General features: G+C 53.6%; 1 protein-coding gene across 1 annotated transcript; it reads right to left on the bottom strand.

Moving 5' to 3' along the window:
• Nucleotides 1–3797: 3797 nt before the first annotated feature.
• Nucleotides 3798–16566, bottom strand: DBF4B (DBF4B-CDC7 kinase regulatory subunit). The gene is made up of 11 exons (XM_064473661.1): nucleotides 16400–16566; nucleotides 13761–13952; nucleotides 12595–12645; nucleotides 11887–11956; nucleotides 10885–10955; nucleotides 10274–10310; nucleotides 8413–8455; nucleotides 7459–7575; nucleotides 7117–7243; nucleotides 6303–6412; nucleotides 3798–5737 (listed from the first exon to the last, which is right to left on the bottom strand). Exons 1-11 carry the CDS (start codon nucleotides 16508–16510, stop codon nucleotides 4363–4365), a joined length of 2304 nt encoding a protein of 767 aa, XP_064329731.1. The 5' UTR covers nucleotides 16511–16566; the 3' UTR covers nucleotides 3798–4362.
• Nucleotides 16567–16807: the final 241 nt, after the last annotated feature.

The raw sequence follows: 16807 nt of genomic DNA on the forward strand, positions 1-16807 counted from the left end.
CAGTACCAGACCCTCCCCCTCAGCCAGTACAGAACCCCCACCCACCAGTACCAGCCCCCCCCCAAGCAGTACCAAACCCTCCCACACCAGTACTGGCTCCCCCCCACCAGTACAGGACCCCCAGCTGGAATCGGAGGCCCTGGCTGGGACTGACCAGACCCCCAGCTGGTGCTGAGTCCCTAACTGGTCGCCAGCTAGCCCCGCCCCAGCCACTACCGGAGCTGCCAGCCGGTACCAGGCCCCCAACTGGTACCCGAGCCCCCAGGTGGGACTGGAGCCCCCCCAACCAGTACTGACCCCCATCCCAGCAGGTATGTGGTCCCTAACTGGGCCTGGGTCCCCAGCTGGTGTTGGTGCTGGCTGTGGGACCCCAGCTCTGGGTGGAGCCAGGGGTCCTGGGGGAGGATGCTGAAACTGGGGGTGCTGGCACCCCTGGCGCTTGGGGAAGGGGGTTGATCGCAGATCGCCACCAGCGGGTGGGTGCTGTGGGGTCCGCCCCAGCCAGGCATAACCCTCAGGAAGTACCAGAAACAAGGACCCCTCTTGGGTTGCCACGATTTCGGGTGGTACTGCAAGGCCACACTCCCCACCTGGGGAGAGCAGAACAATTCTGGGGGGAGAAAAGCCCCAGTAAACTCCTGTTCATTGCAGCTGTGGGATGGAGTGGGGGTCCAGCATCGCGGTGGGCGACGTTCAGCCCCTCAGGGGGATGCAGTGCAGCTGTGGGCACCCCTGGGAGGGAGTGTCCTGGGGGGCTCCAAGCCCCCAGAGGATGGGTGCTCTGACCAGCGCAGGGGGGACTCATCCCTCTGACTTGGAGACAGGGCCAGAGGTAGGACAGAGACCTCCTGGAGCTCATCAGGGCCTGCTCGGGGCCGTGTCCGGGTGGGTGCTGGGTGCCCCCACAGATGGCGAGGGGCAGCCCCTGCCTGTGTTTGGCAGGGGGCCGAGGGGCACAGCTGAGCCATCACGGTGCCCCAGAGCAGTGAGGGAATTCAGGCACATTGGTGTCCCCCATCGCAGCCCAGAGGCCGGCTGCCACAGGAAGAACCCAGAGCCCCCTGGAAAGACCGAGCCAGGGGTCCTGAACCCCCAGGTCACATACCTCACCCTCCTCCAGGGTGACTCATCCCAGCTTCAAACCTTTTTGCCCCATTTTGCATTATGACTCCAGCCGAACCGCTCCTGTGCCACCTCAGATCAGGCTCCAATCCCCTCCCCACGGCAGCCAGCACCTGGGGAGCCCCACCATCTCCTCCCAGCACTTCCCAGGGCCATGATAAACCTGGGGGAAGGATTCCCTTTGTGTGCCAGCACCCAAAACCACCCCCCCCCCCCCAACAGGGCACCGCAGAGCCACGCTGGCGTGTGTCCCCCCTCTTCAGGGACCCCTCTCTGTTCCAAGCACCTTCCTCTGGACCCCACACACCTGCTCCCTTCTCCCCCTGGGACTCACACACCCACTGGTCCAACAGCCTTTTTGGGTCCCCGGTGGCAACTTTGCAGCTCAAAGCCACTCGTGTAAGTGCCGGACTTGCCTTGCCAGCACGTTTGTTCAGTATTTTAAGCTGTGAGTCACAGCGGTGCAACAGGTCCCCTCCCCACCCGCACCCCCTTGGCGGCCTCATTAACAACAGCCGCTTTGGTTTTCACAGCTCTTGTGCAAAAGTGGGGGGCAGAAGTGGTTGGAGGCAGAAGCAAAGGCAGGACAGGGCAGGGATGGGCCTGAGGCTGGGGGACAGGGATGGGCCTGAGGCTGGGGGACAGGGATGGGCCTGAGGCTGGGGGACAGGGATGGGCCTGAGGCTGGGGGACAGGGATGGGCCTGAGGCTGGGGGACAGGGATGGGCACCAGCCCCAGCTCTCCTCCTTTCCCCTCCCCAAGCTCTGCCACTCACCTCGTTACCATCGACACTTTGCAGAGCCTTAACAAACCAAAACCTGCAGCAGCTCCAGGATGGAGGGGGGCAGGCTCATCTCAGCCTGGTTTTAGCAGAGAGGAGCTGCTGAGGGGTCACGCTCAGGTTGGGGGCTCATCCGCCCACCCCGCGGGCATGGGGGCTGGTACACGCAGGGAAGCGGCTCCTAGGCTGGTTCTTTCAGACAGCTGCATGGGGAAATGGGCTCTGGGAAACCTCCTCGGCCACACTGCAGTGGTCCCAGCTGCTGAGCAGCACTTCGAGGGCAGACCTTGCCCAGATCAGCCCCACGCCCCTCCCATGAAGCTCAGCACAGGCTTCAAAGCCATGACCTGCCGCCCTCAGGCCTTCATCTTCCTCCACGCAATAATTAGCCACAAATGAAGCAACGAGGTGAGGAACCGGTGGCACCAAGCGCAGCTGAGCTGACTGAGCAGCTGCTCTGCACCCCAGGGAGGTCTACAGGGGCACCAGCCTCTCCCAGCGGTCCTTGCAGGACCACGGTGACAAAGGGATGGGTGCTTCACAGGAGGGGTCTACACCAGATGGCAGCGAGCACAGCTGCAGCAAGAGCATCTGACCCAAGGCCTGAACAGTCCCCAAGGGTCCACAAAGCAGCTCCCAAAGTCCCCAGGACCAGGGATGCCCATGATGTAGGTCACTGGCCAACATTAGGAGGGGGCAGGCAGCAATCAGGGCTCCTGTACCCCTCTACAGAAAGGCCAAGCTTGGTGAAGAACCACCACCCTCAGCCCCCAGCTGGTCTCCCAGCCCCATCTCTGCTAATGCCCCAGGGACGCTCCCTGCCTCCTCCGCTGAGCAACGCTGCCATGAGGTGACCCAGCCTCTGCAGGGGACAACTGACCACCTTGTCAGCTCCCACTGATGGCCTGAAGGAACCCCCGCCTGGCTCATACTACAGGCCAAGTCACCCCTCCGCTGCCCAAGGGACACAGAGCTGGTCGCTGCCTCCAGGAGACCGAGCACACCAAGGTGTCAGCCAGTTGGCACACCAAGCCTGTTTCTACCTCCCTTCCAGGGATTATCCCTCAGCTGGGCCAGCAGGTACCTACAGGGACATGCCCACAGCAGAGCCCCATGCCTGGTGTGGCTCAGCCCTTCATGACCTGTATAGCTTCTTCAGTAGGCAATGAAGAGCTGGAGTCTGGCTGCTGCACTGGAGGGCAATTGAGCTCAGGAGGAACCTCTAAAGCCTCATGTCCAGCTTCCTGCTCCCAGCAGGGCTGCCTTACCCAGCTGCTCAGGGCTTGAGCAAAGGAAGATGGTTATTCTTCACTCAGGGCTTGAAAATCTCCAAGGACAGACAGACACCACTGCTCTGGCTGCCTGGCCCAGGGCTGTCCCACCCTCCTGGGCAGGGAGCCTTTCCCCTTCCCAACCTGCACCTCAGAAGCCCTGGTTTGGGAGGTCTAGCAACACAGAGAGGTTGGCTCCATCCTACTTGGAGCTGCCCTTCAAGAAGTGACAACCTGCTTTTAGATACCCCTCAGCCTCCTCTTGGCAAGGCTAGCCCAGCCCTGACCTCTTCTCCTTCACCCCATGCCCAGGCGAGGTCAATAGCCCCAGTGACTGCTCTCCAGCTTCTCCATGTCCCTCTTTGCTTGGGGCCACCCCTGCAACTCCCCCCAGCCTACTGACCACATCATTCCTAGGGCAAATCACATACAGGGTGATGTTATGTGACCCGAGCTACTGCTGCCCCATATCCTGCCTGGTGCCCACCACCACCCCCACAGACCCTCTCCAGCAAGGCTCCTGCCCAGTCACCACCTAGCCTCTACCGATGGAGATTTCAGGCAATTTCGAGCTGGCTGTGCTTAATGCCACCAGACAAGTTTTACCCAACAGACAGCAGAGTAGGATCTCCTCTTCCATTTTATTTCAAAGTTTAAAAGTTTGCTAAAATCCCTGAACTTAGTACCAGTTCCAAACATCTGTAAATACTCAAAGACATCCAACAAAACACCAAACCACATGAAGAACACAGCTCTCACTCCCAGGACCCTCCTCTCCACCATCTCTACACCTCCAAGGACTGGGTGAGAAGAGGAACAGGCCATGCTCTCAGTCTGGAAGGGCAAAGAGCATATTCCTGCTGAAGAGGTACTTCCAGAGAAAGACCATCTTGCCAGCAGCCCAGTGAGGAGTTAAAGGAGGAAGCTATTGGCTCTGAAAGCTACCAGTGGAGACAAGGGAAGATCCCAGAGCCAAGGACAGTGAAACCACCACCTCACCCATCAGTTCCCAACAGGAGGGCTGCCCAGGTTGGCTGCAGTGTCTGGAGATCACCATGCAGCTGGCAGTCCTCACTCCAGCTCTTGGCTGTACCTCCTGGTCCTGACAGGGAGGGCAGCTTGTTAAATCCCTTTCCAGCCAGTTCACAGCTTCCACTAAGGGCCCAGAGAACAGCCAGGAAGTGGTTTTAACTAGTCCAGCTGCCAAAAAATGTCTCAAATATGGGGAAAGAGGCTCCTTTGGTCTCTGTGCAGCAGTTCCTGCAGTTCTTGTCCTCTTTGCCTGCCCAGGCAAGCTCTGACTTCTGCTTCAGGACCGAGCAGAGCTGAGACTCATACCTGCTGTCCCTCACATTGATACGCATCCTCTGGAGCAAGTCCCTGTCCACAGACTGAATCCTGACATCCTGGACCCCTGAGAGCAGCTGGACATCCCAGTCTGACTCAGAAGAACTTTTGCTAAAGTCATGATCAGCCTGTGCATTATGTGGAAGAGGCTGAAGGAGGCCAGGGCACGGAGCCCACTCTTCCCTGTGGCCTGGGAGGTCAGGTAGCTCAGGTGCTATTTTTTCCGCTGCTCTGACACAGAGCGAGTAGCAACATCTGGCTTCAGCCACAGGCAGTTTTGGAGAGGGCAACCAGCTAGTAGGACAGCTGGTCTTGCTCATTGTGCTCTCCCGATCGGGACTGTTCACATTTCTTCTTGTGCTTTCATTCTCCCCTCTGAGCTGCTTCCCCTGGGAACTTGCATTCGCTCTGCTCCAGCCATGCTCGCTGACGGTGCTGGCTGCAGCAGCCTCTGCACGATCAAAGCCCACAGACGCAGCTTCAAGGGAACCTGGCAGTGATGCAGGGTCCCCAGGGCTCCCGCATGGGCACAGGTCCAAACCAAGGGAGCTATGAGGTCTGTTGGAGAGCTTTGTGCTTAGGGGCAAGCTGCCAGCTTCCACCACACTGGGCAAGCCTGGCTCAGACATCTGTCCTGCTCCCTGCACACCCACCCCACCATCCACTGGGTTTGTCTGCTTGCAGAGAGAGAGGCCACCGCCCAGCTCCAGCCTGGGCTTCTTTCCTACCTGGGTGCTCTGTCTGGATAAGAGGTGGTGTTTCCTGGAGGCAGGCAGTGCTTGTGGAAGATGGCTGATGGGCCCAAGCACGTGCTGTTTATGAGGTTCAGATGAAGAAGCAATTGCCTCTCCAACATGAGCGGCCACTAGGCAAGTCCCCCAGCCCAAATCTGTATTCCCCACTGCAGACTCCTCTGTGGGGCCACGCAGAGCACAGGCCCCTCTGGTGGGTCTTTCTCCAACAGGCAGCCCCAGAAAGCAGTTCTTTGACAACCCTCTTCCTTCTCTGGGATTACTGACCCTGTCCCTGGGCAGGCAAGGGGAACTTTCCTTGGTCTTCAGGCCATGATCATGCTCCATACCAATCAGCAGTTCCACAGCACCATGCTCAGGCTGCTGCCTTTCCTTTCCCAGCTCTGCTGTCAGCATCTCAATTCCTCCAGTAACTTGTGCTTGAGGCACTAAGCGTTCATCTGTCAGGCAGGACTGCGGCACCCTGAGAAGAACCATCAGTTAAGGCTCGCTCTCTCTAGGCCTAGCAACACCCTCTCCCCAGTGAGATGAAGGGCTTTCTGCAGTGCAGGATATTTGAAGCCCTTGCTCAGGAGGCAGTAAGAAATTTAAGACTGGTGAGGCTCAGCAGTGATACTGCTGCTGGCAAAGGAGACAGGCAGGACGAGGGATCTCTCAGCCTTCTCAACAGCCCAGGGCCTGGGCACAGGAGCACTACCAGAGCAGCGGGCTTTGCGTCAGACATGGGGACTGAAGAGATGGGCTCAGCTGTCTTTTCTAGTTCAAGAGGCACTAGAAGTCCCCAGGGAGTTCCCTGAAGCAAAGAAGCCACAGAAACTCAAAACCATCTCCCACAGCTCGTCTAAACCTTGCCTAGCAGGTGCCAGGTTCTGCAGAGCCAGTTGCAGCCCTTTGCTCCCTGCTGGCCAGTTCCCTGGCACAGGGCACGAGCTAGGGACCAGTACCACAGCAGCACAGAGACTCAGGCCCTGTTCCCAGCACCACGCTGCTGTTCAGCTCCAGGAGCTACCAGATTTGCAAAAACTTACGTGGCTGATCGCTCCACAAAGTTGTTGGTGAGCTGCGAGATGACACTATCCACAGGGACATACTGCGAGTTGTCCAGGGCAAACCGCTTGTGCTGGAGGCTCTGGAGGTGCTGGAAGGTGGCAGAGGCACTTTTAGCAACACTCATCCTTTCACAGAAGGGAAATCTGCAGTAACAGCCACTTCCCACAGCCTAACAGACTAGAGGGCAAGTAGGCTTTTCACCAGATAGACCCACTGTTTGGAAGCAGGTTTGGGAAACGTAGGCAACGCAGTTACCCCCGCTTGCCTACAGCGAGTATTCTGTTCCCATAGACACCTGCTGATGAGGAGGCTGTGTCTGTATCTAACAGCAGCCTACTGCTTTCCCCAGCAGCTAGTAAAAAAATGTAGGCTCCAAATATGTACTGTCTATCACTAAAGGCTGGGCTCTGAAAGCCACATAGCTTGGCATTTTCCAGGAAATAAAGGGACCTCTTCCCACCTTCTTAATCAGCCTGTGTCCCCCAGCTGCTGTGGAATAGGCTTCCCGCCTTACAGATCAGGTAACAGGATGATCCTTGAGGCTCTCCCAGCCCCAGAGATGAGCATGTCATGCTCCAATCTTCAAAACCACTGTTTGCCTAGACCAGGTCATCAGAGCACAGATATACTATGGCTTTCATCTGCAAGGCTGATCCTACAAGATACCACAAGGAAGGAATCTGCCTTCCTTCCAAAAGGGTTCGTACTGATAACGGGCACATCATGATTAATGAAGTCGCCGAGTGGCCCCCATAGCTTTTGCAAGGGACCAGGTCCCAGGGGAGCCTTTACCTTCTGCAGCTCTTCAAAGGTCTCTTGGCAGCACTCACAAAATCCCCTCTTCTTCTTTGGCATGGTGACCACTGTGGATCGGGGGCTTTTCTCCCCCTTGCTGCGCATCGGACAGCCCTCCACACCCCTGCAAGGTACAGCAAAGATCATCCCTGCCCTCACTTGACAGCATCAGCAGACACCCAGCTGCCTGCCTGCGTGAGGGCCGGGGAGGCAGTGCTGCCTTTGGGCTATGCCTGCTTAACCCAGAACAGACAAGTGAGTCTCTAAGTCCCAGGAAGCAGCAGGGCAGCAGTTAGCAGAGAAGTTGTGTTCAAAACTTGCACAGGAGCTACAACTTACCTGGCTCTGCAACCATTCGAGAGGCTTTTCAGAGGCTCAAATGGGCTGCAGCTTTTGGGTGCCTGGAAGTTCAGGTCAGGAAAGCTTTTGAACTGGTGATGGAAGGGTCGGAATTGCCTGAAAGCAGCAGATCAGGATGTCAGACTTCTGGCAGTGACAGCATGGTTAGAGAGCTGCCCCCGCCCTTAGAGGGGCTCAAAGTGCTGTCTCCTTTATGATGGGATACTGGCCATTGCTGTCCTTTCATTTGGCTGTTCCACATATCTCCCGTTTCTCACTGGAATTATTAAACCCAATTCCCAGTAACAGCACTGATGGGGGATGTTTTGGGCAGAAGGCAGGCTTGCCTGCTCAGCTGAAAACCCACCTTTTACCCCTGAGGCACACCAGCAGCAGCTAGTGCAATGTTTTCAGCTACCCAGCAGCATGGGAAGGTTTTCATTCCCAGATCACATCTCTCTTCACACTTTGTTGCATGCAGCATGGAAAACCTAATATTTAACTCTGTAGCTGCCTTAAATGTTGTCTTCAAAATAATTAATTAGCACTCTGGATACTGGTTAGAGTTACAGAGTTGTTAGAAACACCGCAGAGATCAGATCCCCTTGTGCTGGATGCTGTCATCAAGTTACAGGCCCTGACCTCATGTGTTTCAATCTCTTTCCTCATTTCAGAGGGCTCAAGAAGATTAAGTGACCTGCTGAGGATCACAAATGGAATTCAAGCAAGGAAGTAAAACTCTCGCCAAGTCTCATTTAACACCTTTTCCCCCCGACATATGAGCCACCCAGATTGTTTCTCTAAGCTCTATTTGCCTCCCTCTAGGAAAGGGTCAACTTCCCAGTGCGTAGCAGGGTCTTCAGGGAAGCCACGCTCTGCCTTATGGACAGGATATTCACTGCCCCTGAGGTTTTGCTATAGCTTGGCTGTGATGTTTAGAAAAACCTCATTTACCTGCTCTGGTCTTCAACCTTCAGAAAAGGGGGTTTCAATTTTCCTGTGAGAAAGAAGGCTGGTTAGGAGTTGCCTTGACCGAATTCCCTACTTCATTCATTCATTCCCCAACAGATTTGGGCTACAGAGCCCAGCTCAGCAGTACTTCTGACACCTGTGAATGCCAAGTGATGGCTAAGCACAGCCAAAACAGCTCTTTGGGTAACCTACAACAGCCTTCACCTCCAGAGTATTCAGCAGGGTGACCAAACCCTAGAGGCAGCCCAACCGGGGACTGTTTTCACCTTTGACAGGCCATTCAGCTAAACCCCTTGCATCTTTAATGTCCACTCAGTCTTATTAGCCAGTGGCCTAACCCAAAACCTCCACTTCTGACTCGAATCCTAAAAACCATCATGCATCCTCAACGTAACATGCCGCCAAGCATGAGAGACAAGTTTGTAAGAAAAATTGCAGCAGCAGTTGCACGTGCACAAGGCTCCACACCAACCCTTCCAGCACCTTTTTCTCCCTTTACTTTTACACAACAGCCCAGAGTTCAGAAAGGCTCAGGCCAGGATGGTTAACTCGGAGCACTAAGAGCTGCTGGAGACAAACCAACATGCTGCATAGCCAAGCTTGGCACGAGAACACCGCTGAAGAGCGCTGTCTGGCCTTTGCTTGGTCCCTGAGGACAAACAGCAGCTATGCTTCCTACAGAGGCATAATATATAATTAAGGGAGCAGAAGAAAGCCTCAGCAGTGCATTCAGGGAGGTGGTTTTCAGAGCCAGGCTGGGAGAAGAAGCTACCAGGTCCCTCCTGTCTCACAGGTATGTTCAATTCGCAAGCAATAACATTACGCTCAGCCTGGAAATCTGAGTACAGACCTGGTTAAGACAAATGAACACCACAGGGCGTCTGCCTGACCCTGAAACCAAGGCTGTGCCTTCCCTTCTTGCCTCTGAAGGGTGAGGTGTTTTGTTTTCTTGCGATCCTGGCACTCAGTGCTATTTTCTCCAAAGAAATTTTAACCTCATCCTCCAGAAGGGCTGAGTCCACCTGTCCTCACCAGTTAGTTCCTCAAGCCTCATCCCGAGGTTACATCAAATGTGCTGTTACACCACTAAAGTAGCTATTTAAGTACAGGATCAATTTTTCCCACATAAATGCTGCCAAATGCTTAGCACTTCTGAAAGCAAGGCCATGTTTAGGGCCCCAAATAAAACTCAGGCTGGTGCACAGGTCCTGAGCTTTCACAGCAGAGTGCTGAACAGCGACAAACGGTTCAGCTGTCACCACAGGTCCCCAGGCAGGGTTCAGAGCATGCCACAACGAAGAGCTCTGAGCTTGCAGCAGACAATCTGCCTTACCCGACAGCTTTTCCAAGCCTTTTTTCACCACCTTCTCCCCCAAACTGGAAAATAGTCTTCCAAGTGTCACACGCAAAATCCAGGTTGGAGTCTGCCAAGATATTACTGAGCATTCGCTCTCCAACGAGCAAAGTCACAGATTAACTTACATTCCTGGTGCCAATCTCAGTACCACAATTGGCTCTTGTCTAATTGCAGATGAGAACCTGGTTTCCCCCCCCTTCCCTCCTTTGGAAGTGTTATCCCTAGATTGGTGTCTCAGCAGTACATTTCAGTCTAACAGAAGCGAGTGGGTTGTGAGGAACACGCTCTCCTCTGTAGGATGCATTATTCTTCAAAATTTCGTTTGAGCCAGTGGATTCAACGTGCAGTGCCAGCAGCGCAGATCTCAGGTGCCTCAGGATTCTGGGAGCTGAGCTGCAAACTGCTTATGGGATTTTTAAAAACACTGCCTGAAACCAAAAGCACAACATCCTCAGCTGTATTAGCAGGCACAACTTCCGGGCCTACCTTTGCGAATTTTTGATCCGGATGCGAGGCACTTTGCCTGAAGGAAAAAGTGACATATTTAGTACAGGAGCTAGCCCAGGCAGCACTGTAATTACTGATCCCAGAGCAGCAAAGCGAGATTACAGCAGTCTCACCCACCACTTCAGAGCTCCTGCATCAAAGACTATATCACACCCCCCCGGTATTTTGTCTCCCGAGTTACTTTAAATACAATATACAGGCTGCCACTCTCTGATCTTATGCCCCAACTTCTCACTGACCTCTCCAATGCATTAAAATATACTTCAGAAAGCCAGTGTACCAGCTGCGTGTGATCTTTGGTTTACTCTTAGTCCCTTACAAGCCAAAATCAGTATTAGCTGTGCTACAGATGAGGTTGATAACTAACAGCTGCTTCATTCTCATCTGTTTTGACCCTCACATTACAAAAGGGAAAATCCTTTGAATTTTGACATCTCCATCAATAAAAAGAAGCACCAGATTGCCCAGTGTTGGATGATAACCCAGCAGGTCACCTTGCTTATGAGCCTTACTAGAGGAGCTAGAAGGATTGCTTAGAGCTACCGAGGGATTCTGAGCAGCTCAAATTGGGCTGGAATTAGGTCAGTTACCTCTGTCTTCTGGCACCGTTTCCTTGCTCCCGAGGCAGCATGGAGCAGCTGTTGAACGTACGACAACATTTCTGCGTGGTGGGATGTCAAAGAGCCATAGCTCAACAAGAGAAGGTGAGCTGTTCCCCTCCATCGACTGCAGCACAATGTAACTCCCCATCCACGCTGGGGGAAAGCGCGTAGCGCCAGAGCCTGCCATCACCTGGCAGAGCATCACCACTGCACAGTTTGCCCAAGAAGAAGCAGAGAAAGAGTGCTTTGAGGGATGGACCCCCATTTTGCTCTTTAGCAGAGCTGGAGGCCGGCTTTAAATCTCTGCAGAAATGAGATACTGTTCGGAATTTTGCAGGACACAGACCAGACCCCGACATTTGAAAGCCCTGACAGGCTTGCAAGACCGCCGCAGATCAGCGGAGCTGGCTGCCCAGGAACATGTACGAGCAGCCGCCGCCTCCATCACACATCCAGACGAGCTCAGCCACGGCTGTATGTCACTGTCATTGGACACTCAGGAACCTTTTACTCCAGACCTATTATTAGAATCAGAGTTTCACCATCTGTCTTTCCTGTCACCCCCTCCCCATTCATCACTGAGATGGAAGGCGCCTTCCAGCACAAGTCCTCAAACATCAGCACTTCCTAATTAAAAATGACCAAATCCTGCCATTATCATGATCTGTACTTCCAGGTCAATTAGTAAAAATGGTCTTTTTGGAACAAATTAATGCACTGACCAAGCTATTAACATTTTCTAATTTACAGCTTCAGTACATTACAACATACTCAGCGTTTTCTATTGTAAATATGACAGCAGCATATTCTATACATACAAGGAAATCTGGTTTTTGAAGGCTAGCAACATCCAGGACAGCATCAGTCAAGTACTGGGTATTGCTCACAATTTCTTCCTTCTCCTGTACCACGCTCACATCACTTCTGCTCCACCTGTCTCAACAGTCACAAATTACCAACAGCTAAATTTCAGGCCACAGAGAAGGATACCATCCACGTGCAAGATCTGGACTCCCCACAGGCGAGCGTTGGCCAGGATACTGCTGCCACTGCAGGTGTCCTGTACAGACAGAGAGGTTTGGCAAAGTACAGCTCAAAGCAGAGATGGCTGTGTGAGCGCATGCAGCTCTAAATCTGGTTTAGAGAGATTTTCCCGTTGCCCAATCGACAGACCATTGTGTAGCCGTTATTAAAATCAGGGTGCAGCAGAAAAGGTTGAACTCATGCTCTCTCTACCCTAAATTAACAGTAGCATCTAGGTCAAACTTTTAATCCCTGCTATAGCATGAGTTTCTAAGTGGGCACTGAGATTCCTTTGGCCGCTTGTGATATCAGTGAAAGGACTGCAGGGGAGCCTTTTGCCCCAGCTATGTGGCTTTAGTTTCTTCTGGGCTAAAAATTCATCTGACAATGGGTCTTGTGTTAATAATTCTCTTCTGTTGAGCACCCAGATCACTGGGACAGGCCTTAGAAGTACTTAACATGGAAGGATGACACAGCTCCATGAAGAACAGTGCCTAGGAGTGCTGCACAATATTCTGCAGAGCCACAACCAACTGCTTCATACCTTTACCATCCCCTGAATCTGCTCCCTTCAGGAGGCAGGGGCTCTGGAGAAGTGGCTGGCACTGGTTCTGTGCTGCCTAGCAGTACTTTAACATACCCAGTTAAAGAAAAGCCCATCCACACGCTGCTCACCTGATTCTTCATGGCCTTCTGCAGCAGTTCCTTCCCCCTGCTGATCAGGACCTGCAAAGAAACAAGCTAAGTACTTCATTAAAGCCAAAACCTACCAGGCAGCAGCAAGCTTAGGTCAGTGTGGCTGTGCAGTAAGAATGATTTCTAGTGATACCTGCTCTCTGCTGGGGAGGAGAGTCTGGCCAAGACTCCATCTCAAAGACAGCAGGACTGGGCATTTCCAGGGAATGTAAACCGCAGAGGAGCCCATTAGGTCTACACTAAGCAGCTGTTCAGCCAAGGCTTGGCTTTTACTGAACAGCAGTGAATACTCCAGAGCAAGCCAAGAGGAAGTAGCAACTTAGCTCAGAAACTCCGCCTGCCACATCCCAACACGCTGGCATGGGTTAGGAACACCCTTGCTATCCCTTCCTGGGAACAGGGTCTCATTTGCAAGCCAATGATTTCAGCAAATAGGTTAAGCTCTTTGTAAGACAAATGGATAGCACTATGAGCAAGGGAACACACACCATGAGCAAGTGAAACCCCTGTCATCAGCCCAGGCTTCCCACTTGCACACAGTCCAGACCCAGCTGGCAGAGATGCCCATAGCCTAGGCAGTAGGCTTTCCCCATGGTCACAGCTCCCAGCAGACACCTGCATTCAACGCAGGCCACCAGAGCTTTGGCCACAAGCACTGCTGACCAGAAAGCCCAGCTCTGGCAGGGTGAACAGGACCTAGAGAAATCCCTTCTTGCAAGCTGCCCTTGTAGATCTCCTCCCGAGTTACAGCAGCCTTGTGCTACCAGCATCTGCGAGTACACATCCAAAGCCTGCAGCAGTTTTATCTTGGCTACGTTTCTCTGGCTCTTCTAGACACACCTCTGCATCAGGACAGACTCCCGATTCTGTTGGGAAGCTAGCCAAGCCCTCTATTTCCTCTGCCACTTGAGTAGATATTCCTTGTTTACTAGCTCAAAGCTGTGATATGCACATCTGAGCAGACAACAATACACAGACATGAGCAACATTGGTACAAATATGAACAGCCAGGCCAGAGGGAAAAAACCACACAACATATTTCCTTAGGCCAGGAACAACTTTACCTTCCAACACTGGTCTCAGGCTCTACTCTATAGATCCCTTGGGCCAAACTTTGAGGTGGCCTAAACCTTTATAGCTCTTACAGTGTCTGGTAGCTTCTGGTGAGGTCTAGTGTGGTTCCCTTTGGAGGTAGAAGGCACTGGGCTCATGGCTTTTGCATCCCCTGAAGTTGCATTGCTCCACATCTCAGTCTGAGTCCTGGCTTTGTCTCGTTTGGCTTCTTTGCTGCTGGAAACCACGTAGCTGACTTCTTTGCTTAGGAAGCTTTCGGTCACCTGCAGCAAGAGACAGAACACAGCAGCTCTGAAACCATCCAACAACTCTGAGCTGAAAAAGTCCTGCTAAGCAAGAGCTACTGCCTTTAGCCTAACTGCGCACATGAATAAGCGGCAGCTGAAAGTACTAGTTTTCTACAAGTAATTTCTTCTTCCAGTCCTTACTGCTGTCTCACAGAAAGAGAGGAGATCCTGTGATGTGCAGAGGGAGCACACCCTAGAGCTACACTGCAAATAACCATCAGAACCATCAGACTGAGACTTCCACGACACTGTTTACCATTATCTACTCAAACAATGGTTTCAGGAAAGAAAAGCAGTAGGTGATAAAACAGCCCTGGACATCATGCATCACTGTGGCAGAACACATTTGAGAAAAATAAATTAGAAAATGAACAGCTGAGACAAGCAGCTCTACACAGAACAGGACAGCAGGGAACTAGAAAGCCAAAGCATGCACAGCTCTGCACAGAAGCTAGAAGTCCAAGGAAGAGGAGAAGAACCAAAATTGGGGATACAAAGAATAGGCTTATCAGAAACTCAGCTGAAGGCAGATGGCCATGGGGCACTAACACAGAGGTATGAAGCACACATGAAGACTAAAATCTAGGCAGTCTGAAACCAGGGCTGCTGAACAAGCCAGTTCTGCTGCATTACAGAATCCCTGTGGACTGAGAGCCCAGACCCCACCTGTGTGAAGCACCACAAGCAACACTGCAAGCTGCCCTGCAATGCTGTCTTGTGTTTTGGGAGATCAAGGGGGCTGCAAGCACTGAAGAGAGTAAATCAAAGTCTCTTTGTCCAAGTAATGCTCTGCCATCAGCCCTACATCAAGACTGAGCTCTGGACACCACAGGGAAGTCCAGGGCCATAAGATGCTCTTAATACAGTCCTGAACAACACATGGGGCGTGGGTTTGGCTGTTACTGTTGGAGAGCATTTTACAGATGGTGGCCATGCTGCACTTGAATTCAGTATCTCCACAGGAGCAAGAAGAATGAGAACTCCACTGCCAGCAGACTGCATTTCAGCAAGGGAAGTGACCTGAGATGATGCCCGATAAGAAGCTAGAGGGACAGTAAAAAGGATAAAATTATTTCCAAGTAGTGCTGCAGCTACATAGAGAAATAACTGACTGCTGGGAGCAAGCATTTCTCAGACTTGAAGATAGACAGCTAAGTAAGAGATGCTATGAAATGAAGAGCATCCCTGAGTGTTGATAGCACATCCAGGGTAGGACAGAAAGAAATCAGGAAGTTCAGCATAAAGGTGTGATTAAAAAAAAGGGAAAGAGTACAAGCCGGCTTCCCTGCATGTCTCCACAGCCAAGGCACGATCCTGGCAGCAGAGACACAGCAGTGACAAGAGCTAAATGAAGATTTTACACCTGTGCATAGCATTAAAGAATTTAAGGAAGTTTTGGGGTGCACATGAGAAATCTGCCTCAAACAGAGAGATTAAACAATCTGAAAATGAATAGTAACAACTATTAGGACAAAACCATATTTAAGGGTCATAAAGCAACTGAAAGATGAAACAGATGAAGGACCAGCTGCTGGGCACAGCCCCCATCCTCGATTCCAGCCCAGGTGATTGGAGCGATACTACTTTTTGAAGGTTCTTGGGAGAAGATGTAAGGAATTGGTGGGCAATATCGGCACCAAGGAAATCTGCAGAGGCTACAAAGAATGCCATATGGATCCACCCAAACAACAGCTTCATGGGGGAAGGGCCCAGATGGCTTTTCTGGGAGAGCCATAAGAAAAGCATAACAGCTACATGACAAAAGAGGCTTGGCTGGCGTTACCCTACCATACCCTATGTTGAATTCCAGGAAACATTTGAAAGTCCCACAACTCTCCTAAAACATTAAGCTGCCACAGGCTGTTGTGAGGGATGAGGAGGAACCAGGCAACCAGTTACCACCGCTGAGAAGATGCTGCCAGGAGCAGGCAACCAGTGCCCCCAAGGGTCAAGCAGGCAGTTTCGCAGCAGCCGGTGCCGGCAGACCGGGGTTGGAGCACGCTGCCCAGCGGCCCGTGGTGGGTCCGGAAGGAGCCAGCGGCGAGGTGATGGAGCGCAGCGAGGGGCTGGCGGCGGAGGGCGGCCTCCTTCCCCGAGCGGCCCCCCGCCTGCGAGGCGAGGCCCGCCGGGGACCCAGGCGGATGCGCTGCGGGGTCAAATCAACAGCGGGAACACCCAGGAAAATAAGGAAGCCATTGAAAAAAGAGCAGATTGAGGACAGAGGTGGGGCTGTCTCAGGCCCCCGGTCACCCAGGGTGAGAGGAAGGGCCACCCCAAGGGGGGTGGGGGGTGAGTGGAGCCCCCCAAGAGGATGAGGGGGGGAGGTGAGGAGAAGGGCCCCCCCCGGGGGGAAGGTGTGAGGAGATGAGGGTCCCCAACAGGGAGGGAGGTGAGGGGGGTTGGGGCCCCCCGTAGCCGCTCACCCCGCCGAGGCGCCGGATGGCCTCCGCCAGCTCCTTCGCGCTCCGCCCGCTCGGCAGGTCAAGGTAGAAGGACTTCCCGCGGAGCGGCCGAGGGGCGGCCGAGCCCGCCATGGCGCCCCGAGAGGTAGGAGGAGGCACCGCCGCCGTTGTCGTTTAAACTCCCGCCCGCCCCGCCCCTAACGGCGGCGCTTACGGCGGCCGCGCAGGGACACGCCGCTCCCCGCGGAGCAGCCGCCGCGCGTTCGCTGCTCCCGAGGAGAAGCAGCGGGGCGCTGGGCGCGGCCGAGGGCACAGGCAAGCCGCCCTGCCGGGCATCGCCGCCCCCTGCCCGCGGGCACGGCCGGGCTGATCTCTTTAGCCCCGCCGCGCTCCCGCCGGCGCCGCCACAGTTTTGTCCTCCGCGGCCGC

Source organism: Phalacrocorax carbo, chromosome 25, assembly GCF_963921805.1.
Source record: "Phalacrocorax carbo chromosome 25, bPhaCar2.1, whole genome shotgun sequence".
NCBI lineage: Eukaryota > Metazoa > Chordata > Aves > Suliformes > Phalacrocoracidae > Phalacrocorax > Phalacrocorax carbo.